The 25239-nt window shown below is 37.5% G+C and overlaps 1 protein-coding gene across 2 annotated transcripts in view; it reads left to right on the plus strand.

The window, feature by feature from the left end:
- Window positions 1–25239, plus strand: part of THSD7B (thrombospondin type 1 domain containing 7B) — a 533620-nt gene that overhangs the window by 305258 nt on the left and 203123 nt on the right. For both annotated transcript variants that reach the window (XM_081936133.1, XM_081936134.1), the window contains exons 9-12: window positions 3143–3377; window positions 11861–11976; window positions 18772–18904; window positions 20604–20707. In XM_081936133.1, the coding sequence (XP_081792259.1) occupies window positions 3143–3377; window positions 11861–11976; window positions 18772–18904; window positions 20604–20707 (588 nt within the window). The remainder of the gene's footprint in view (window positions 1–3142; window positions 3378–11860; window positions 11977–18771; window positions 18905–20603; window positions 20708–25239) is intronic.

Below are 25239 nucleotides of genomic sequence, written 5' to 3' on the forward strand. Positions count from 1 at the left end.
TTCCGGGTTCCGGAAACTAGAAGACCAGGGAGCTGGTGCATATGTGCCCGCTGGAAACTGGATGAGCGCACATGCACTTGGTGCCAAAAAGGTTCACCAACCCTGGTTTAGATAGTATTTTGCACCAAATGTTTTAATAGATATTACATTGCTTCAGCCTTAGGAAGTGATGTGCTTCTGCAATCCTTATCTTTAAAAAAAATGTTTGATGTTTCGGAAAGATATAATTATCAACTAAGGAAGTTCTACTGTTATCAAAATTGTCTCTGGTTGACTCCATTTTTTTTTATTAAAAGCATTCTATATTTCCCTTATGCATAAAGATTCAGCAAAAAATGCCATGAACATTCAATAACGATAAAAGCTTATAGACTCCTAACTATGCTCTAAAACTGCTTTTGTTAAACTGCTTAACTTGAATGAGACCCAAGAGGGACTAAGGCAAGGGAAATGGCAGAAACCTGAAAACACTGGACTAAAAAAAGGACACACACTTGTCCTTCACATTTGCAAGCAAATCATACAGAAGATGACTGGCTACTCTTCCATTACCCCTACCTGATTTTGTTTTCCTGTACACACACACACACACACACACACACAGACACACACACTTCCCAAATTCCCAAAAACATTTCCCCTGGTGGCCGTGTTTTCTAAATGGTAGCTGGGAGAATTGAAAGCAGAAAGAACTAGAAATCCACCAGGAGTTTCTAACTTGCTTAGTAGCACAGACAGATTGTAGTGAGTCCATCAATCTCTCTTCACTTTTCATGGGACAGACATAGTTGCATGTCCCCAAGAGGTCTATTTAATCATCAAGAAGGCATCCCGTGCAAATATACTTAAGAATGAAGTCCCTGCGAGTTGCCACTGAATTGCCATCCAGGGAGAAGGAACAATTTACAGACTTTTGACTGATTTCACATGACAAGCAATATTTCCTAGGGTAGAATAGTGAATTTCCGGATAGAGCTTTTAAAAGAAAGTCCTGAAATTGCCAGATAGGCATTGAAATGTCTTTGCCATGTACAGCAACAGATCTAACATGAGACTGACTGTCAGAAGATTGAAGTTCAACTGAATGTGGAGCTTGCAACATGAGAATGACTCTAAACATTCCCCTAAATCCATTAAGCAATAGCTGGGGAAAGAAAAGACAAGACACAGAAGATTCTAGAATGACCAAGTCAAACTTCATTTTTCAAATCATATTGTGATGCTGCAGGTTGATTTGAAAAGCTGGTACATGCAAAACTTCACAAACAATATCAGATATTTGATCCAAGGTCGCATTTATTTTTTGCACAGAAGAAAATGACATATCTGTTAACTTTTTGTTGAATAAATAATTGCCAGTTTTCATAATTTGTTTGTTTAATGCCATCACCTGTTTATAAGCTGTTTGAATGAAAATAAAATATTGAAATGTGTCAGGCAGGAAAGACCAGGACCACACATGAAGTTACAATTAAACGGGTTTATTATTGCATGCCTATGCACAGGAATCTATTCAACAAATGGTCAACTAATTTTGACACTAGATAAAGATTAATGGAGTTCAAGAGGGTTTGGATTTAGTCCATAGTGACTCTAGGCTGATTCCTCTTTGGATTTCTTCCCTAGGATGAAACTTGCCACTTCTACAAAATGTCAAAGCATGTTAAAAATGAAAAAAAGAAGAAGCATGGGATGCAGTAACTTTTTCATATGACTGTAGGCTATAGATAGAAAATATCTCACTTGCAAGTAATATCAATTGTTCTAATACTGAATTTTTATCCAAGGAAAAGCAGCATAGCCCAATCATTGGCTAAACAATGTTGGGTAAAACCTCAACCTTCCAAATAATTGTAACATTCAAGTTCTATTTTTGTACTTTGAAAATGTTAATTGCAGGCGGTATGCCCCAGTACGGGCGTACCGGAGCCTGCCTGGAGCACCGGATACTGTTTTGGTACAGTGTTCCGGAGGGCCAACCCTCGCTCCTTACCTGTGCTTTAAGCATTTGGCGCTTCCGTGCACGCGCATGGCACGTACGGCACCTCTGCAATGCTCCGCCGAGCAGCTCGAGCGTCACGGGGGCTTGAGGAAGCATCGCAGATATGTATGATGCATGCACGCACTGCCTGCGGGCATGTGAGTGTTGCCGGGGCCGTTCCAACCGTACCGGTTGGAATGGAATCCGGAACCCACCACTGTAATGCTCTATTACAGGTAGTCCTCAACTTACGACCACAATTGAGCCCAAAATTTCTTTTGATAAGTGAGACAGTTGTTAAGTGAATTTTGTCTCATTTTACACCCTTTCCTGCCACAGTTGCTAAGTGAACCACTACAACTTTCTTTAAGTTGGTAACACGGTTATTAAGTGCATCTGGCTTCCCCATTGGCTTTGCTTGTCTGAAGGTCGCAAAAGAGGATCACATGACCCCAGAACTCTGCAACTGTCAGGGTTCCAAGTAACACCCCTAATGAAAGATGTGAGTCAGTTGCCAAGTGTCTGCATTTTGATCATGTGGGATGCTACATTTTGATCATGGGGATGCTACAACGATCATAAGGGTGAAAAATGGTCATACATCACTTTTTCAATGCCATTGTAGCTTTGAACGGTCACTAAATGAACTGTTGTAAGTTGAGTACTACCTGTACTAGTGTTTTCTCTCTTTATCAAGGTTTCTGGGATTTGTTTCCCCCCTTTTTAAAAATATATTTTTATTTATAGATTTTTTTATAACATCCATAAATCCTTAGTGTATTGTCTGGGTCAGTATACTTTATACAATGTACTACTACTACTACTACTACTACTAATATTTAGATATACATAATCATAATCCTTCAACTTCTAACATTTGTGTATACATTGTAATTATAATATCTTATATTATATATCAGTATACATAATACTATTTTCCCAATTTTTATTCTTTTTTTTTAAACCTAACAAGACCTAGAGCCTTAAAAAGTTTTTAAAGATATGTATAACACATTTAAAGATTCCTCCTTTTTTTGATTGACTGCTACAATGCACAACTTGGTTTTGGAACTTTATTTACTGCAGGCAGTGTGTCGTCTTGAATAGTGGCATTGTTTTTGAAACCATTGCTACAGTTTATGTTGCTTTTATCACTCACAGGTGGAAAGCCTTGTCCTTCTCCTTCATCACTCCAGGAGTATCGACTGTGTAATGAGCATTCTTGCAATCTGCTATACTGGGAAACCTCTGCATGGAGTCTCTGTTCAGAAAATGCCTTGCTAACAACTCTGAATACGACTATCAATTGGAACAACAAGGCAACCTGTGGAGTTGGAGTACAGACTAGGAGGGTCTTTTGTGTGAAAAATAACTCTGGCCAGGTCCCGGCTAAAAGGTATATAGTATGGCTATAATATTTGGCTTATTCTCCTTTCAACACTCTCATGCTTTTAGTTCTGTACAAATTGGAGAAGGCCATTGTAGAGTTGTGTACTTAGCAAGGTGGTGGACATGCCATTCTCATTCTTTCTCTGGTGAATCCATGCTTCTGTTTCTAAGACATAAACAGAACTGCATTTGAGTGGTCAAATAGATAATCAAATAGACAGAATGGTTTCCACCATGCAAAGCATGAAACAGACCTGTAAATTTGTAATATGCAAAGTGCGTTTTTCTCCCAGATAAGGTAGAAAACCTAGGCCAGTGACGGCGAACCTATGGCATCCGTGTCACAGGTGGCATGCGAAGCCATATCAGTGGGCACACGAGCTCAGTTCCACTACCGCAGGGGGGTGGGGTAGGCTGTTTTTGCTCTCTCCAGGCTCCTAGAAAGGCTCTGGAGCCTGGAGAGAGCGAAAAATGAACCTTCTGGTCTGACCGGAAGTTGGCAAATGGGCCATTTTTGTCCTCTGGAGGGTCTGGGGGGGGGAGGCTGTTTTTGTCCTCCCGAAGCTCCTAGAAAGGCTCTGAAGTCTGGGGAGAGCGAAAAACAGGCCTTCCGGGCTGACCAGAAGTCAGCAAACGGGCTGCTTTTATCCTCCAGAGGGCCTCTGGGAAGGCCATGTTAGCCCTCCCCAGGCTCCTAGAAAGGGTCTGGAGCCTGGGGGGAAGCAAAAAGTGGACCTTCTGGTGTGACTGGAAGTGAGCAAATGGGCTGTTTTCTGCCTCGGGAGGGGTGGGAGGCCTTTTTTCCCCTCCCAGGGTCCTAGAAAAGGTTCAAAAAACGGGTCCACCGTGCCATCACATGCCAAAGGTGGGGGGAGTGCAGGGGGGCATGCGTGGAGGAAAGATGCATAGAATTATGGGTGTGGGCACGCTCGTGCATGACACCCCAGGGTCCCTTTTTGGCACGCGATGGCAAAAAGGTTAGCCATCACTGACCTAGGCCTTAACTGTAGTCCTGAAATTCAGGCAATGGCATAAATGTGTGGAAACCCTTTTGGCACAGCTACCACTTGTAGGAGCTATGAGTTCTGGAGGAACCCCAAGTTGTGCATATATTTTTTTTAAAAAAATTGAAACATAAAAGACCAACAACACATAACATATAAAACTCTCATCCATTACATACAGCATGTCGTTTGCTTACAAGCGTTTGTGCATCCATATTTTCAATTGCATATGCGATCAATAAATTTCCATCAAATATAACTAAGTACCTCACTTTCATTGTACATCATGTATTCAGTTACAATTAATATTCCTTCCTTTTCAGCAAATCTAATTCCCTTGCATCCTTAATTATCTATCTAATAACAATATACCTTTATATAATCACCTATCTCATTCTAGTTATTTTTACAGTGTGAAACAATTTTCCAATTGTTTATGTTTATACATTACTACTTTCGATTATGCATAATATCACCAATATCTATCAAATATACATAGGGTCATTATTATCGTTATCCTTCATTTTAGAACAAAATATTCTAAATTATTCAATTCATATATATGCCATTTTCATTGTATCGTTATTAATTTATTTAACAACAAAATATTTTTGTATTATCACTTATCTCCTTCAATTGAAACATGAATAAAACATTTTTCATTTCCAGGTTTTTTTTATCTAGCCACTGATAAGTCCCATATCTTATAGAATTGCTCATCTTCTTGTTCCCTAATTTCAAATGTCAATGTATTCATTTCAGCACACTCCATTATTTTTCAAATAACTTCCTCCTGTTTTGGTATTTTCTCATTTTTCCAGTTTTTTGCAAATACAATTCTAGCTGCTGTTAAAACGTTTACAATCAGATATTTCAAGTCTTTATTGTAAGTTTCTGGTATAATTCCCAATAAAAAAAATATCTAGTTTAAAGTCTATGGGTTTATGTATCATTTTCTGAAACCACATGTGAATTTTAGTCCAGTATCTTTTGGCTTCAGTGCAAGTCCACCACATGTGGTAATATGAGCCCAGTGTCTGATGACATTTCCAACACTTTTCCGACTTATTCTTGAACATTCTTGCAATTCTCGTTGGGGATAGGTGCCACCTGTAAAACATTTTATACAAATTTTCTTTATATGCAGTTGACATTGTCATTTTATAATTTTGAGACCACAACTTCTGCCATTTCTCTAACTCAATCCCTTGTCCAAAATCCCCCCCCCCCAAGCTATCATAATTTCTTTGACTTGTTCTTCTTGTAGTTTAACCTCTAATAGATATCCAAATAATTTTTAATTACTTTTTCATCAGTACCTGTTAAAATTTTATCTAGCTCAGTCATTTTGTTGTAAAGACCTTCTGATTTTCTATCTTCATTATATCTAGAGTGTATCTGCACATATGAATACTAATTCATTTCTATTCCTTCTTGTTTTAACTCTTGCATAGATTTGAGTTCACCCTCTGCATTCAATATTTCAACATATCTAACTGTTTATTCCTTTTTATATATTATTGGATATGAAAATGCTTCAATGGTTGATAACCAGACTGGAGTTTTTAAGTAATGAAACCTTTTAACCTTCTCCCAATTTAACCTCCCTTATATAATGTCTTCTAAAATAACCATGTGCTTTGGTTCCCTTATACCATAAAAAGCATGCCATCCCAACAGTAAATCATGACCCTTTACATTCAATAATCTAGAGTTTCTTAGTGTTATTCATTCCTTAATCCACATCAGGTTTGTTGCCTGGTAATATAGCTCCCAGTAAAGTACCCCAATCCTCCTCTTATTCTAGCATCTTGTAGCAATTTGAGTTTTATTCTTGCTTTTCCCCCTGCCAGATAAACTTCAAAACTATTTTGTTTAGCTCTTCAAAAAAGTCATTGCCCAATCTGATTGGGATTATCTGGAACAGGTATAAAATTCTGGGTACAATGTTCGTTTTAATTGTAGATATTCTCCCTATCATTGATAGTTGTAGGTTTTCCCATTTCATCAAGTCAGTCGCAATTTGCTGCTTCAGTCTAATATAATTGTCCTCCTTAAGAGTGCTGCATCTAGCTGTTAGGTATATCCCCAAATATTTAACCTTGTGTGGGACTTGAATCTGCAAGACTTCTGCCAATTCTTCCTTTTATCTTAATGGTATATTCTTTGTTAAGATCTTTGTTTTATCTTTATTTCTTTTCAAGCCTGCTACTTTTCCATACTCCTCTATTCTTTCTAACAATTTGGGTGCTGTCTCTGATGGGTCCTCAAGAATAAAAACCAAATCATCTGCAAACGCTTGTATTCTTCTTTTTTAATTCTCATTCCTTTTATTTCTTCTTCTCCTCTAATCTTTCTGTTTAAAACTTCTAATGTCAAGACAAAAAGTAACGGTGATAGTGGGCTCAAGTTGTGCATAATTTCTGAGCTGGGGTATAAAACACTATTCAGAGACAAAGGTAGTGTTCCCCTGGAATTGTTTGGCCCAAAGATGCAAAGCTTGTTCCTCCTCATCTGGACTTAATTTCACGTATTAAGATTTCTCCTCACCTCCACCTTAAGTTTCACCCTGAGAGAAGCTCCCATATCAGAAACAAAAACGCTTGCATGAGTAGTGCAGGGTTTGTAACTAAGTGTTATTTTAAACTGCTAAGGCAAAGTTTTTGGGCATGTGAGACTAAATTTTACTGAGCATCTTTGCCAAAATGATTCTACAGTAGGAAAATGCTTTCAAAACTGATTCTGTTTCCTTTAAAGTAAATTTATGAGGACTGTATAGATTTTGAAAAATATTTTGCTAGAAGTATTTTAGATCTTAGGTGAATAAAGGGCCCTCTCTGCTATTTTCTGGAACAGGCCCCAAAAGATATTGCAAGAGTCACATTAACTTTAATGAGGAAGATTCCTTAAAGCAACACCTAGCATCTCTTTTATTTTTCCAGGATCACAAACAAGCTAGTAAAATAAAAATAGCCTATTTTAAGGAATAATAGGAAGATGCTGTGTACACATGAGGTCTGAAGTATTTTTTTCAAATCATATTTCAGTTGTTCACAGGTCCTACGGTCCAATCTCAGATTTAAAAAAAAAGATGCTGAATAGCTACTAACTACACCATTAGGTTTGATTGAAATTATCCTATGAAAAACAAATGTGATTCTAAAGAAGATATTTAGCCTCGTGGCTGACCTAATCTGCTTGGCTTTAGTAGCTGAGAGAAATTAGAAATACAGATGTTTCTGCATTTTTTTCCAAATCAAGACATTGCTAATTACTTTTGTGCTTTGTTAATGAGTCTAGAGAATTACAAACTAGTTTTAATTCTTATTGCATCCTTCTCTCCTTCTCTCTCTCTCTCTCTCAAAAAAAAAAAAAAAACCCACAAAAATACCTCCTGAAAATGAGCAGGCTGTGTTGACTCCTGTACAGTTAATTAAAATGCTTTAAGATAATGAGACTAATTGATAAGGAAAAAAAAACCCTCCTGTTCCTTCGGAAGAAGAAGTTTCATCAGCTTTTGGCTTTGTTCTCTATTCCATCATACATTGTTTAACACATAATTGGGTCTTTACTCTTATATAGCAATCTAATGACATAGATGTATTGCTGAAGCAAAAGTTGTAGAGTCTAGTGATTAGCCTGGAATATCAGAAGAAGATGTGATCAGAAACAATAGTGAAAGAACATCTTCCTCTAACACAGGGCAGTCAAACTCCTGGCCCACGGGCCGGATCTGTCACATGCTGGCCACCCAGTTTAACAAAGGGGGGGGGGGGAGTCCTGATACGTCACGTGATGCTGCCGTGATGACGTGAGTTTGACACCTCTCCTCTAACATAATGTGAATTTAATGTGCATTGCCACAGAAATGTCTGAAATTGATACTGCTAATTTTTCAGTAGGAAAAAGTGATTTAATTTGGTCACTTCAGGGCTTATTTAGCAATACGTGTCAGAGTGAATGTGAAGATCTGAAGAAAGCTTGTGCTAACAAGTCTTGCCAGCCCGGGCTTCTTAATCAACATAATCCAGTTGATTATATTTTTCTCATTGACTTTTGGAATCAATTTTTTTATTTATCTGCAGTACATTTTTATTTATTTTTTTATCTATCTATGGAACAGTACATTGTTCCATGATACCAGAGATGAGTTCACATTACATGACATTCTTTGGACAAGGAAAATCATGCTAGGATTAGCATAGTACCCATGTGCCAAAATGTGATTTATATAGCAGAAATATTAACATTATTTAGGGTTTTTTTTCCTCCCAACTAAAATATGGTTAGCTATAAGATGCTGGTATCCTGTCTTCTTTTCTAAGCTTTATGTTCTATATGTCATGTGACTCATTTGTTTAAGTTCTTAGAAGTGTGTGGGGGGGTCTGTGCATAAATTTGTGAATTTCACCACAATAACAAAAAGAAAAAAAATAGTATGTGGCTTGATCTGCTTATTATATTGTGTTTGTCTATTTATGAAAATTTAAACATTCGGAGTTGCTTTAAGAGCTGCTGTAGAGATGATTAAGCATAGGATAACTTCAAGAAGATCTATGTATCTACATAAATATTCAATTTACCTTAGAGTGCAATTTATGAAATGAGGATTTTTTCCTTCTTTTTATTTGAAGGAAATGGGAGCTAAATACATTTTCCATTTTAAAGGCTTCCAAGTAGATAGAAAAACGAATAATAAAATTGAAAGAGACAAAAAAAACCCAACACTAATAAAAAGGCATTATATACAGAGAATTCATCAGGGAACAATATGCAAACTTATTAAAACAATGCATTTCACAGTGTGCTTCGATTAACTTAACAAAAGCTTGACATTATTAAATTTGCACACAATTACAGCCATATGATTTATGTTTGGTTCCTACCAAATTTTTGACTGTTGATTGAAACAAAATATACTCCATTGTATTCTAGTTCCTACCCTAAAAGCTGTCAGAGATTAATGTCTTAGTTATTTGGATGGTTTTATTTTATTTATGTTATTTATCTATTGCTCTACCCAAGCAGACATGAGACAGAACATAAATGCTAAAACTAAAATAATTCCATCAGCATTGTTATCCTAAGAATACAATATCTAAAATCAATGCTAGTGCATATTAATTGATTTCTAAAGACTCATGAATCGCCAAGTTTTCATAAGCTTTTGTAAAGTCTTGAGAGTAGGAACCATCCTCATAAAGGAGACAAGCTGTTTTGAGGAAGCAGGGCTGTCTCAGTGAACTCTGCCATTGTGGCACTTCCCCACACATCACCTGATAGGAGTAGGCAGAGTCTATTTGACAAAGTTCTCTTCTTAGTAGTGGATTAACATGCCAATGCTGTGACTACCTAGTAAAACCCCAGGCCCCTATATTTTGTACCAGCTGATACCTCTGAATGTTCTTGAAGGTCAACCCTAGGTAAAATGAAATGCAATAATCCAACTAAGAGATGATAAGGGCATGAATGGCCATCCTTGATGCACTTGACAGAGTCCCCATCCAAGCTTTCACCCATAGATCCATTAAGTGTTTCTGCTAATTTACAAAGGACAGTTCCACCATAATACAATGCCTCCAACTCCAACTCTTAGCGAGAACAGTGACCCATATAGAAGGACACTGTAACTTATGGTACTGAATGTCACGAAGGGATCCAGAAAGATACCTGTAGGGAAGGTGATGCTCCGTTCTGGTCTCACCAACCAGTCTTCCATGGGAGCATGAGAGTTCCTTTCTGATGTTTTTCTCTCACTTGCTTCGGCTTGTCTCCTCTTTTTGACAATTTCCACTACCTGTTCTGACATCTTGGTTTTTTTTCTTTCTGTTCAGTCATCTTTAAATCTTCTTTTATTACATTCCTCAAGTTTCTCTAGTTCCCTATCAATGACGTTCAGGATTTCAAAATTATTTCTCCTTTCTCCTTAAAATTAATGGGTATATGCTTAATATCAAATTGTGGAAGCACTTCGCTCTTCTGCTTTGCTTTGATGTGGAATTTGCACATGGGCAGTTCATAATCTGTTCCATAATGATCCCCTGCCCAGATCTTTGCTTTTATAATTGAGCTTCACCACTTTGTATCAGTAGTAGGTAGTCAACTTGATGTCTGTATAATCAGGGGTGGGATCCTACCAGTTTAACAACCGGTTTGCTGAGCGCACATTTTGCACGCATTCACAGTATACAGAGAAATAATCTTCCGCATTACTGCTGGGGTGGGAAACAGCTGAGGCTGGCAATCAACTCTGTTGTGCCTATCAGCTGGGCTTCAGAAAAGGGAATACAGGTGAGTATAGCGCAGGGGCAGGCGGGCAAGCCCAGCTGAATGTCGGAGGGAACCGGTTTGCTGGAACCGGTCCAAACCGGTAGAATCCCACCCCTGTAGCATAATCCACCTGATGACATCAATAAATACAGGCATTATTTTATTTTTGAAGTTTTATTTATGAAGATTATCTTCCTTATAGTTATGAAGAAATCATTGGATTGTAGAAATTGGCAAATCATCTAGGTCACCCAGCTGGCTTTGTACCTAACGCAGGACAAGAACTCATGACCTTCCAGTTTCTAGGCTGATGCCTAAATCATTACACCAAACTAGCTTTTGAAGAGTCCATTATCCAGCACTAGATTATCACTATATTATCAGTTATTTTATCTTGTCTGTCAGTGTGGTTATCTATATATAATACAGGAGTGGTTTACTACTGCCTTCTGTGCAATCTGAAATGATGCCCTTGTCATTTTCATTAAAATGGTCATCCATCTCTAGCATCTTTTAATATTTTTGCTGCCCAATACATGTCCCTGCCTACTTTACAGGGCAGATGAGATGAATTTCATGCCTTGGTGAACCCACAAGGAGAATACACTTCATTCATCCCTCCCAGAAATATCTACCTACCCCGATGAGACATTTGTGCAAGCTGTCTCAAACCAATGCTAGATAGCACAGGGAGGGAAAGATCAGTGATAATCACATCTTCTCACTCTTTTTTTCACCAGAAATATTGCAAAATACTTCAGGTTTTTTAAAAAGAAACTCCAAATCCAGCCTGCTAAATTCAATTTCACTAGGGAATGCCAGGGAAATAATTTAATATGCCTTGCAAAAAAACAAAAAAACCCTGAAGAGATCTGTTTTCTGTCCATCTGCCTGCACTTAGCGATATTGGTTCTTTAGGTTGTCAGTGTCCTGCATTTAGTTCTTTCTCATCGATGGCAAGTAGGTTCATAGTGGCAGTTACTATAAATTAGATTTCTCTGTGTAATTGTCCAGTTCTTGTTTCAAAATAAATTAAAATTAATTTGGTAATACGTGCAGCCTTCCTACAGTAAGTGAGACTCGTTCTTAGATGAGCGTAGGGATTCCATTTTGCGAAAGTAATGTTGGGGTTTACCGGACTCTTGTGCAGTTATCCAGAATTGAACTCAATCCAGGGGCACCTAACTAACCACATGTTATACAATTGTATTGCCAGGTGTCCAGAATCCATTAAACCAGAAACCGTCCGCTCATGCTTGCTCCCATGTAAGAAAGATTGTGTAGTGACCCCCTTCAGTGAATGGACACCCTGCCCTACCACCTGTCAACATGGTAAGCTGGTCTAGAAGAGTGAGGATCGATCCTCCAGTTGTTTTCATCCTACTCCAGACAATATTAGTAACATTTTGGATTTGAAATACATTTTGAAATGAAGCTCTAAATGAGTATTCGGATCCTGTACATCATACTTTTGTGTCTGTTGTAAAATAAGTATGTCTGACCTTAAAACTCATCAAGCTCACTCTTAACAACTTCACAAAAGTTGTTAAGAGTGCTAGGCTTTGACACCTATTCTACTAACAGTTTTTATTAGAGGAATGCAAATAGCAAATGTATTGTATGCTTTTGTTATATTCCTCCTAGGGTTTATCTATGTGACTTGGTGAGAGGACTTAGTGGCTTTAATGATCCTAAGGATAATATAAATGGGAGTGGGAACTCTAGGTCAGATCTTCCTTTGCAGTAAGGATGAAAGGAGAAGAACAAGGCTAAGACTACTCCACGAGAGAAAGGGAGGGTAGATGAGTATCTGCAGGGAAGAAGAAAGGCAACTCACTGATGACAAAAATCTTCAAAGACAAGTCCAGAAAAAGGCAATGGCTGAAATATGAAGAAGTTTGTATGTCGGACAATAAGACACTCAGGTTAGATGGAACTCTTATTGTTACTGAAAAGTAACTAGAACAACAAACTTTGTAAGCAGATCTAGGGGTGACAATATGCTGAGACTAAAGCTACACAGAATTTTGGCCACTGGTAATGTCAGAAAAGTAATTCTTAGTTTGATAAGGATATATACAGTTGGAATGACAGCATGACTCAAGGACAATTTTCATTTATCAAAGCAGAAGTGAAACATATTATATAGAATGTTTCAGAATATGGGATCTCAGGTAGCTGATGGGCCACTTTAAATGAGGTGATTACATGATATACTCTTCAGGGCACGAGGCCATATGAAAGAAGGGAATGAAATTAATATTAAAAACATGGCATAGCTAAGGATATACTTGGCAATAAGCCAACAAATGATAGGCTCATAGATATTCAAGTCAATAGAACTAAAATGTACTGTATGTACCTAGTACAGATGTAATAGTAGAAGATAATGGGGCATTATATGGCAAATTTCAAGAGGTGCCAATACAACATCAAGCACAGATATAGAACTACTAAAAAATCATTAGAATTCCAGAGTTGGACAAATGGGAGCTCCTGGAATTACTGTACGGGAAGATTTGATTTAGGTAAATGCCTCATATGAAATAGAAGACATACCAAGACACTTCCAGATTTAATTGTGGTACAAACTATTCATTGTTTGTATCAAACATCTGGTTAAATTTATAAACTTAAAGAAAGTTGAAATGCAGCAAGATTTGACCTTGAGTCAGTTCGATTTAAAGAACAGAACACGAGATGCTATGCAAAGAGATAATGGGCAGAATGAAAACCAATATAGCAAAATAAATGCCAAAGTTGAATGGATTTTAGTGGTTTTTTAGAAAACTTGAAAGGATAAGGAGAGACTTGATTATTAGGACAAGAGAGAGAGAGAGAGAGAGAGAGAGAGAGAGAGAGAGAATAAAAGAGCAATACAATACATTGTTTAAGACACCATAGGAAAAAAGTTCTATGTAAGGTAGAAATACTCAGTAGTTAACATGAAAAAGTTCTAATAGAAGGGAATGAGTTTAAAAGAAGATGGAAAGATTATGGTGACTCGATTTAGAAGTGGAAGTGTATAGCATTTCTCTACAGAAACATTTTTAGAAAAGGGAATACACAATTCCATTAGAAAGTGACATATGAAAATCCAGCTATCAATAGGAAAGTAAATATGCAAATAAAGTAACTGTACTGTTTGAAGCTGCAAGAGAAGAGGCAATTTAAGTGTTAACAGTTCTAGGTCACTAAATATAAAATAGGTTTGATGTAGATATTACACCATAAAAGGGAAATTTGAGAGAATACACAGATTACTGAATCATCACAGCAACTCTCATGCAAGCAAATTTTCACTTAAGGTCTTACCGAAAAAGAGAGAGATGGCCAAATGTACAATTATTTTAAAAAGAAGAGAGCTCTGCAGTTCAAATGTTAACATAAGATAGGTAATAGAGAGAGCAAAAGAAGGTTTATTTTTGCTTCATGTGACACATTAAGGCCTTTGATCACATAGATCTTGGTTTTTCCAACATGGCAACTTTAAGACGTTTTAAAATTGCCAATTTTGGAAAAATACTGTTGGAGATAATGTCTGACACAGAACATATTAAGTCTAAAGGTGTGCCAGAGCACATAATTATTCCTCTGATGAATCTTTTCCTTGAATAAGAAGCTACTGTTGGAACTAAATTTGGAGAAGCAGAATAAGGAAGGGAATGAGACAAGGGTATGTATTGTCACTGTATCTGTTTAATTTATGCAATGAATATATCACAAAAACCGGCAGGAGTTAAATAGATGACAGCTGAAATAAAAACTGGAGATGACAGTGCTTTGTTAAAAGAAAATAAAGAGGATGAAAAAGAGCTTATTCCAAAAATAAAAATGAAACATGAACAATGAAGGTTAGTTTTCCAAATTTGGAAAGCAAAGGTAATCTTAACCCAGAGGCTCCGTGAACTCAGATGGTTGATAGTAAAGATGTGAAGATTGATAGAAACTTTTATATTTTTAAGTTCAGGAATAAAGATGGAGAGTGAGCTGGAAAAAATTAAACCAGAAATTAATCCCAGTGATATAGAACATGATTAACTTAAAAAACTTCGTCAAGATATATTTATGACAACAAAGTTCAGAGTCGTTAAAACTACAGTTTTTTTTTCCAGTGGTAGTGTATGACTATGAAACCAGAATACTTAGAAAGAGTGAGAAAAATTAGGTAGAGTATTTTGATATGGATATGAAGATGATTATTATGGAGATGATCATGGACTGGAAAGAAAATCAGTTAATGGATACCAAATCAAACAAACATAGTTTTTTTTTTCCCTTTGTGATGATCGGTCAGCAGCAGTTCACATTTTCGGGGGCATATAATATCAGTAGATGCTGAACTAGGACAAAATTATTATCCTTGGCAAGATTGCTTGAAGAAGAAAAAGAAGGCAACGGATAGAGTAGATGAGCAGGATCAAGGAGATTACAGAATTCTCTTTGGAAGAGCCACAGTGTATTATTAGAGAGAGGTAGAAGTAGCAAGCACTTATCCATGGAGTCTACAAATAGCCGAGTTACCTACTTGCATTTCAACAAAAAATCCCTTGTTAATAAAGTCTTTCAAATACGAGTAAAGCCTTCAGAGAGGAGCTTTTCCCCCTACCAGTGCAGAGATTTCTTTGCCCTCCCTCCAATCCACAGTTTGAGCTGTTCAGGCCGCTCAGATGCCGCTATTTCAGAAAAATTGCAAGTTACCTGCATTCACATCTAGTTTGTCACAAATTGATTGCTGTGAAAGCAGCTGTTTTTACAATCATTTCCCTACTGCCTGATGTTTTCCCCGTTGGCTCAAACCTTACACATTTAAAGCCAATGTAAAGTCAGATCTTCAAGTTAAGCTCGATTCCTGGTGACTTCACGGACACATTTTCAGTACCAACCTGTATTTTATATTCTCCCCCTTGTCCCTGTTCTTTCAGATCTACTGTGAGTTTACCTTAGCAGTAGACAAAGCACACATATGTTCATGCATCTCAACTTAATATTTGGAGAAGAATTGTCACTACAGTTTGACTAAACCTTCACTAAACATAATTAAAGTTAGAGAACTTGATTCCTAGTGATTAGAAGGCTATAGCTATTTATTTAGGGTGAAGAGAAATATGGGAGTGGTTTCCCATTGCCGTCTTCTTGTATTTGATTTTTTTTTTAACATCTCAGTGTGGGATTCCCTGGAGGTTCTCATTCAGGTGCAAACCCAACCCAACCACCCCTAGCTTTTAAGTCCAGTGTTCCACTTAATAATGTGACAAAATGTAACTTATCACCCTTACCCTCAGCTGGATGTTTGAGTTAATTGTGCTGAAATCATAATAGCTATTGGTATGAAAGATTGAATAGATTCTAAAGGTGAACTAGATATTCTGACTTAGATAGATGACTTAGCTATCTGAATATATAAATTCACATTCTACATAGAAAGCTGAAGTTTTCCCTGGCATTGAGACGTACCCCAAAACTCATTGTTTGGGAGAATCTCATAGTAAGTGATGACCAACCTTTTCGGCACTGAGTACCCAAACTAGAATGTGCGTGTGTGCAGGTGCGTGTGGGCTGGAGCAACGGAAACCCGAAGACAAGCTGGGTGGTGTGCATGTGCACACTGGCCAGCTGCTCTTCTGGTTTCCAGTATGTGCATGTGTGCTGGCCAGCTGGTCTTTGTACGAGCCGGAGCGCTGGTTTTCGGCTCCCAGTGCATGCGAAGACCAGCTGGCTGGCGCACATGTGTGTTCCAGAAGAGCAGCTGGCAGTGGCACACTTGTCCACAGAGAGGGCTCTGCGTGCCACCTCTGGCATGCGTGCCATATGTTCGCCATCACGGTTATAAGAATAAAAGCAGATCGTGGCTAAGTATTGTTCTCTTCCCATGTGTACCTCAAAAGAGATTTAACAGCAAGTCTATTTTGGAAATAGCGCACGGCAAAGTTCATAACTTAGAAAAGATTTGATCTGAACTCAACATTGCACTGCCTCTCTTTATTTACTCTGAACTATAAAACATATTCCCTCTCTGAGAAAGGACTTCTAACCATTTTTTTTCATATCTGGTAGAATATGGGGTTTTTTATGCTTATAGAGCTTTTTGCAATATTTTGCTTGTTTGACTGAGCTTCTGTTTATTCTCATCTTTGCTCTCATTCATTTTACTTATTTTTATGAGTAAAAAATGAGTTATTGCTTGTGAATGGTAATGGCACTATATTTGAAGAAAGAATTTATAGTCCATTTAAAACAAAGCAAATAATATGGTAATTAATTGTTGGTTTTTATATGTTACTTAGAGAAAGTAAATGAATTCAGACGTACATTATTCTTCTTATTAAGAAATGTAGCCTTAAAAAGCCTTTCAAACATCATATTTAATTTCCTTGAAATAGTTATCATTTAATATGATTTAATAAATTAAAACTAAGTGGTAAGAATTGTGCTGTGCACTGGATTTACTTTTGATTTGCTATTTTGTGAGTTCTTTAATTTATGCTGCACAATTAAAAACATAGCACAATTGGAAATTTAGAAAGCCACTCAATGGTGAATGCATCTAAATTAAACAGAAAAGATTATTGAACAAATACATAAACCACTGAGTGGCTAAGCTGCAAACATAATCACAATCAAGTTTTAATTTGCCAGTGATAAAACCGAGTATCTGCAAAAATAATGGCAGCTTAAGCAAACAGCATTGAAAGTCACATCAGATGTTGGCAGCAATCTGTTAGATAAAATATGAAGAGCTGAACTGGGCAATTGGTGTTCAGCTTTTCTACCTATTGCTTGCCCTGCAATTAAATGTCAGCAAAATGACAGTTTTCTACGAAAGACTTATCTTGCTCTGTTGAGTGCTTAAGGTATTAACAGTTATCGGAAGACAAAAATTAAAAAGAGAAATTTAAAACCAAATACAGAAAAATGCTTTAGTTCTCTTCTATCTTGTGTACTCACTCTGCTTGGAAATAAAATAATCTGAATCTATTTAAAATTATTCTGAGCAAAGTACTTTTGCCACTGAGATGCAGAGTGGTTTAATGTAATAGGATCTTTTTGTAAAACATACAGGAAATATTCAAAGGTATTGAATATTATAGAGGGAAACTGGAGAACGAAGTGGTATTGTTTAACTAAACCTTAATATCCAAAATTAATTTCTCTGTATTCTTTTAGCCAAGAAAATCTATCTTAAGTGGATTGCTGGTGCTTTTTTAAAAAACAGACCAGAGCTAGAGATGACCCAAATATAGAAAATGGATCTTTCTTTATTTTCCTTGAATACCTATTCCATGGAGACAAGGCCCATCTATACTGTAAGAAGTCAAAAGGAGCAAAATAATGATTCCAGACCCCACACATTCTTTTTTTCTCTCCTTTTATGTCTCCTGTAATATTTTTGCTTCTTTCAAATAATTTCATGCTGAGCCACGCCTGCGCAAATAGTTAATCTGACCCTGAAAATGATTGTTTATGCTTTATTTTTATGAACGGTTATGAGACTAGGAAGGGCAGGGCTGGCTGCAGAGAGGCTCTTCCATAATCAGCTCTTTACTGGGCCTGATTCACCAGCGCAAAGAATCGTCAAGGTTGCAGGAAATAAAATTTACATACTATTCTTTATTAAAAGCAATACAGGTAGTCCTCAACTTCCAACTGTTTGTTTTAGTGACCCTTTGAGTTTAAAACTGTAAAAAGTGACATGAACGTTTTTCACACGTATGTTCATTGCAGCATTCCCATAGTTACATGATCAAAATTCGGGCGCTTGGCAACTGGTTTGTATTTATGATGGTTGAAGTGTCCCGGGGTCATGTGATCACCTTTTGCAACCTTCTGACAAGCAAAATCAATGGGGAAATGAGATTCATTTTAACATCCATGTTACTAACTTAACAACTGCAGTGATTCACTTAACGACTGGGGTAAGAAAGGTCGTAAAATGGGGCAAAACTAACTTAATAACTCTTGCTTAGCAATGGAAAGGATGGGCTCAATTGTGGTCGTAGGTCAAGGACTACCTATATAACTGAAGACTGAAGTGAGATACTTCAGAAATAAAAGTGAAGATCAGTGATGTGCAAAATTAACTATCCTTAATAGAAAACCATTTTTATATGCTTCAAAATACCTCAGGGAATGCCACCGCAAAAAAACAGTCCCGCTCCAGGATCATCGTTCAAGATGCACTTAATGGAGGATCTGAATGCCCGGATACCTTATTTGAAGAAAGAGAGTGTGAAGGCGTCTCACTTTGTCCCACCTACAGGTAAAGTAAGAAAATATCTCTGAACATATGATTTGCCAAAATGCCATTCCCCAGATTACCAGTGATATACTTGCTTCTGCACAGATTTAGAAAAAAAAAAACACTCATCTCCGTTCTTTATTGAAGCAACCTCTTTACTTTCAGACCTCTGTCTGAATGAAGTGAGTTCTTTAAAGAGGTAGCACCTTTTTCTTAGGCTTGTGCAAAACTTTTAAAAATCACAAGAGTGCCAAAGCTTTTCTTCCAAATCATTTTCTAAATATGTTCAGCCCTATTCATTGTCTTGTTTGGACAATGCATTAGTTTGATTGACTGTGATAATATATCTGGGTATAAAGCAATATACTATAGTTTACAGTAATATACCTAAGTACATAATAATATACTGTTATTTATATATGTACTATTATGCAACTAGGCTCAGGGCTTCGGAGAAGAGATGATTTGATCTTGGCTCAAATCCAAATTACCCTTTCAGCATGGATCCCTGGCTGAAATGAGATGCAGAAAGCTCCTGAATTCCACCCAATTGTGGGAATCCTACATATCATTCTAACTTTAGAACTTTTATTTGGAGCTCAAGGTTGAACTACATGGTCCTTGGTGCTCTCTGAGCTCAGTTGTTTTCTTCCAGACGTTTTATTATCCAACAAGGTAACTTCATCAGGGCAGTAACATTTCATTATCCAATGAGGTGACATCATCAGTGCTGCTTTACTGATGATGTTACCTTGTTGGGTAATGAAATGTCTGGAAGAAAAACAACCTAACCTCAGAGAGCAGCAAAGAGCTCAGAGTAGTAACTTTTTATTTTGTAAGTCAATGGGTCAGTCTCTACATAATCCATCCTTTGGAGGATATGATCCTTATATTTACATTTGAGAAGAGGACAAAAGTCAAGTCTTTCCATAGCTTCTTATAATATACAGTTATTTAAATGCAATATTTTATAAATTGCACTTTATATACTTATTCTGTTATCATTTATTTAAATAGTTTCAGTAACAACATGAACATTCTTTTTGAAAACCAAAATGCTCAAAAGGAAAAAAAAATGAACTCACATACTATAGAAGTCTCCAAGATCGATTAGTATTATTGTATTTGAGTTCCGTTTGTACATAAATGTTACTACTTGCATTGGTTTATTTTGATATTTAATACCTAACTTTAAAATTTAAAAACAACATTAGTGTTAAAGATCCAACTAGGGGCATTGTTGATCTTTTTTCTAGAATGAATTACGTTTGATATAAAAATTAATATAAAAATTAGTTTGTAACCTAACCCTAACCCTGTTATACATGTTATACATGTTCCAACGTTCATGTCTTCTTTTTAAAGCCCTGAATCCAGATACTATCAAGCCATCAAAGAAGCAGTCTTTGGCACTTTTTAAAATTATTTTATTTAAAGTGGATAAGTTTATTCATCAATTCTATTCTAAATAATTAGGAAGAATTGCTGAAACAATTAGCGGACCAACATATGCCCTGTTACTCTCAAGCATCATGTCACAATCCATTGCCATAATAAGGTATGACATATCAGGTGACACAATAGGGCTACCAATATCCCTAACTGAGTAAACTAAGTTGTTATTGGTGTACCCCCTAATTAAATTCTGTGGAGAGGGGAAATCAGAACCAAAACAAACTAAATCTGATGTATCATAACTCTTCTTCTTTTGCCATTTCAGTTGGAAGGTCCACAAGTGGGGTCAATGCTTATTGGTGCCTGATTCAGTAAGGCAAGGTGTATTAGGAATCAATGAAGCATGTGGGGCCGGTTTGCAGTCAAGAGGTAAGAATTCATAAATAACTGTTGTTACTCTTTATTAGCTATTTTCTCATGGTACCTAATTCTTTGCTAGATGTCAATGGTATTTTGCAAGATCATTTCAGACTAGCTAAAAGTGATCTGCCTCCTTCAGTCACCTATGAACAAAACACTGACAGAAACAAAGAATTACATTATGCACTTATTAAAAGTAATTAAAATACTCTGAATGGGGCTTATTATGATTAATAACTCATATATTACTCATGATAAATCTTGGCCTCAATCACAGTTATACAATTGGCAAGAGAGATGTAGGATATAGCTGAGGGATGCTGAGAGCCTTTCAAGACAGACCAGACTAGGAAATCAAAGTCATGGATTTAATGTTCATTTTATTATAATGCTACAGTTAAAGAATCTTGCAAGTCTGAAGGTGCTTTACCCATCCCTTCCTTTATCTTCCTGAAAACCATTTTGGAGGGAGGGTGTTGTGGTCTGCCAGCAGCCTGCGGATCTGGCAGCAGAGTCGGACAGCGAGGAGGTTGGGGAGGAACAGGGGCCAGTCCTGAGGGCTGGGGAAGGCTCTGCGTCAGAGGCAGAGAGGGAGCTAGACAGCAGTGAGGCAGAGGAACAGCTGGAGCCTATTTCCATTGCGCGCATGCGCAGAGCTGCCAGAAGACAAGAACAACTAAGGAAGCAGGGTTGACTCAAGAATAAAGTCACATCAAGGAGGTGATTGGCCCCTCCCATAGGAAACAAAAGAGGAACCAGCGGGTAGCAGGCTTTTGCAAGAAACAATTTGTTCATCGGTCTGGAAAGTTCTGTTTGTGAGAAACTCTGTGCCAAGTTTTGCTTTGCTCTGTGTTTGGACACTAAGTATCTGGCAGTGCTCCTAATGGGTTAAGGTGTGTGTAGATAAGCATTCCCTTTGAATGACTGTTTAATAAGCCTTGCTGACTCTGAATGAAAGGAATTGACAAATGTGTAAATAAAAGAGGTTTTGTTAGGACTAAGACTTTGCTTTTGCCTTTTAAGGAAGCCAGGGTCTGAACAGAGGGTTCCCTTACTCATAGCACTTAGCAATAGCACTTAGATTTATATGCAACTTTGCAGTGCTTTAAAGTGCTCTCTAAGTGGTTCACAGAGACAGCATATTGCCCCCAACAATTTGGGTCCTCATTTTACCCACATAGTAAGGATGGAAGGCTGAGTCAACCTTGACCCTGGTGAGATTTGAACTGCCAAGTTGCAGGCCGCCAGCAGTCAGCAGAAGTAGCCTACAGTACTGCACTCTAACCCCTGCGCCACCATAGCTCATAATTGCCACCACGGCTCATCATATTTCTGCCCCAGGCTAAGATTTCTTTTTATCTGACCAGTGTCTCGGTGGCATTATCATATTCCTCAAGTTTATTCCTTCTGCCCTTTACAGATGCAAGAAAAATGCTAACACAATACCTTGACATGGTGTGTCAGATTCCGCAGGTTGAAAATAATCCCATTTTACAATGAAAGTTGCTGTACTGCCTCTCTCTCCAGATTCTGTGGATTAAGTGTCAGGGCTTCAACTCATTGATTCCTAGTTATCAATGAGTCGCCATGAATAAATGGCAACCCATTAACATAATAACAGCAAAATTGCCAGTTTGCCGCTCTCATCATCACTGTAAAAGCTTGAACATGAACTTTTACCTGTGCTTGTTAGATCTACTTTTCACATGTTCTACCAATGTTCCTAATGTTTTATGCCTCTAAGGACCTTGCAAAACCAAGGGGGTTCCAGGTTTGCCAGCAGGAATGAGCTGCTTGGGAGCTATCCAATCAAATACCTATATCATTCCTTGGTACAAGACTCTAACATGTACTCAACCAAGTTTCCCACTAGAGCACTGGGAAAAAATTCAGGTGCCCGTTAGAATTTACCTAGTTCGATGGATTGCTTGTGGTTAATCCTTCTAACAGGCCCACCCACGCTGTGGAACTTTCAAGCTGTTAAAACCACAGTTGGATCAAGGAAGGATCTGCTCCTGGCCAGGCAGCCAGTCTGACATCCTCTGTATCCTGTTCACATATCGGCTGCTCAGAAGCAAGGATTAAACGAAGCATATGTCCATTAAATGAGCTCCAAATTACTTGGCTAAGCCCAGATCTTTCTTCCGCAGCAAAAAAAAAAAAAAAAAAAAAAGATTTCATTAAAATGGCAAAACATACACAAACATTTCAAGTGCAAATTCTGCTCCTCTCCCCAGTTCCTGTGTGTAACTTGATGCAAGTACAAAAAGAACAGAGTTTATGTTGCAGCATTGTATTGTCTGTTTTGTTCTTTGTCCACCCTGGAGATGCCCATGGAAATTCTATGGTCATGAACTCCTGCAACTTCCAAGATCCCATGATCTCATGGCACATAGTTTGAAGTTCCTAAGCACCCAATGGTGGGATGATCTCAGTAGCAAGATCCTGGCAGGATCTAAGATTGTAGCTCTTAAATTGTTTTATCTGATTACGGTACCTCTTTTCACCAGTCTCAAATAATGTTATTACTTCCCAACTTCTCAAAACCAGACTGTTGTTTTGGCACTGGAAGTCCAAAACGAATCCTCAGCTCACAAACAAGCGAACACAAATTGCTCTATTATCCTCAGGATATGCCCCAATTGTCCCCAATTTAAGAACTCCTGGCCTGGAATGGGACAATTGGCCACAGTCAACTCGCCATGGCTAACTTTCTGAGGAATAACCTGTCATGGACAACTTGCCACCGGGCAATTTAATAATTTCAATTTAATTATTTAAAACAAATATTTTAATTTTTGTCATTTACATTTCATTCTGTCCCTCCTTTCTCATACTTTCTTTAATGCTCCAGTTCAACCATTTCTTTGATATTAGGGTATCTCATGTCCTGCAGTGAATTGTCAAGCGGTGAGTTGGCCATGGCAAGTTGGCTGTGGCGAGTTGGCCATGGCAAATTGCCATAGATCCCTCCTGGCCTAGGACCTGAGGAAGAGCTCCTGCCAGGCAACAAAGCAGCCAATACATGCAAAGGATAATTATCATTCACACAAAATATTGTAAGGAAAGAGGATCACAGTGGACGTTAATCACATCACAGTAATCTAGATGTCAGTGGTTACAGTTTTGGTTTTTGTGATGAGCAGCAGCAAAAGTGCAGTCTAGGACCCCTAGAAAAGTATGTACTAACAAAGTGTGTAACTAAACAAATACTTCAGGATAATGCTGAAAACTAGAGAATAAAGTTATACCCAAAATTAGATTCCAGAAATATGAAGGTGATTGCATGTGTTGAAACATCATTCCCAGATTTATTTCCCTTCCTATTTACTATATGATTTGTCGGTGGTGATTTGTTTTCCCAATAGATATATAAGCTGTCTAGATACGTTATGAAAACTTTAAACCCTCTAATAAGACTTAAAGGTTTCAGATTTGCTGTCTTCAAAATAAAATCAGCAGAATCCCAAAACAAATACTCTTAAATTTTCCAGCGTGATGTTTCAACATTTTTCCTTTGTGACTTGCGATTATTTTGAAAAAGGAGTAGTTGTGGATATTTATTAGAGAGAAAAATACATAAACAATTTATATTTGATAAATCAATGCTTTGTTTTTTACTTTAGTGGAAATCACACACAGGATAGGTATACGGCATACAAAGAACTTCGGAATTGTTTTGGGTTCACATGATAGATGATTTTGAAAAAAATAATAATACCATAGTCATGACATTTTTTTAAAAAATGCCTACATTTAGGGCAGTGGAATGCTAATTAAGCATTTAAAACCTATTGTACATTAGGAAGATAAAATTTATAATTTCCTTCCTTCCTTCCTTTCCTGCCTTCCCTCCCTCCCTCCCAAGATGCCATGTGGGATAGCAGCAAGGTTGCAAATGATACCCAAGAATACATAAGAAGTGCTGTGTGGATCAAGTTATGTCCATGGGGTGGTGCAAGTCAAGAAGACTTGCATGGTGGGGGTGACAAAAGTGTGTACAAAGTGCTGCATTGGTCAGGCCTATTTGAAGTATCTTGATTCCAAAATTGTTGTCTTATGATGCACCATTTTTCCCAGTTAAAAGGTCATGGCAATGAGAGAGTTTTAGTAGTACCTATATAGATACATGGGTAAAATATGTTATCCAATATACCACTCTGTTTATTTAATGTGGGATGTATAGCCTAGCTCAAAAATAGAGTCGTAGCCCAAGAACTCAAGAGGTTGTACCTATCACTCCTGCAATCATTTTTTTCCTTGCAATGCTCCCCCTTTGTGATAGGTTGAGATGAGACAGGAGAAAGTGACTGGGCCTAGTCACCAAATGATCTTTCTTGGCTTAGAATAGATCCTTGGATCTCCCTGATCATGTCTGACACTGTATCCCAGAGATTGGGTTTGGGGGTTTTTTTGGAGGGAAACATCTCTAACTTAAAAGGGAGCTATTTTCTATGAAAGCCTAGGGTGCAAAAGTTAACTGAAAAGAATAATCATTTTCTAAGGAGGGATGAAACAGTTTCTTTCCTGGTTTAATATCA

Source organism: Natrix helvetica (genome assembly GCF_964273705.1).
Source record: "Natrix helvetica genome assembly, chromosome: 1".
Classification (NCBI taxonomy): Eukaryota; Metazoa; Chordata; class Lepidosauria; order Squamata; family Natricidae; genus Natrix; species Natrix helvetica.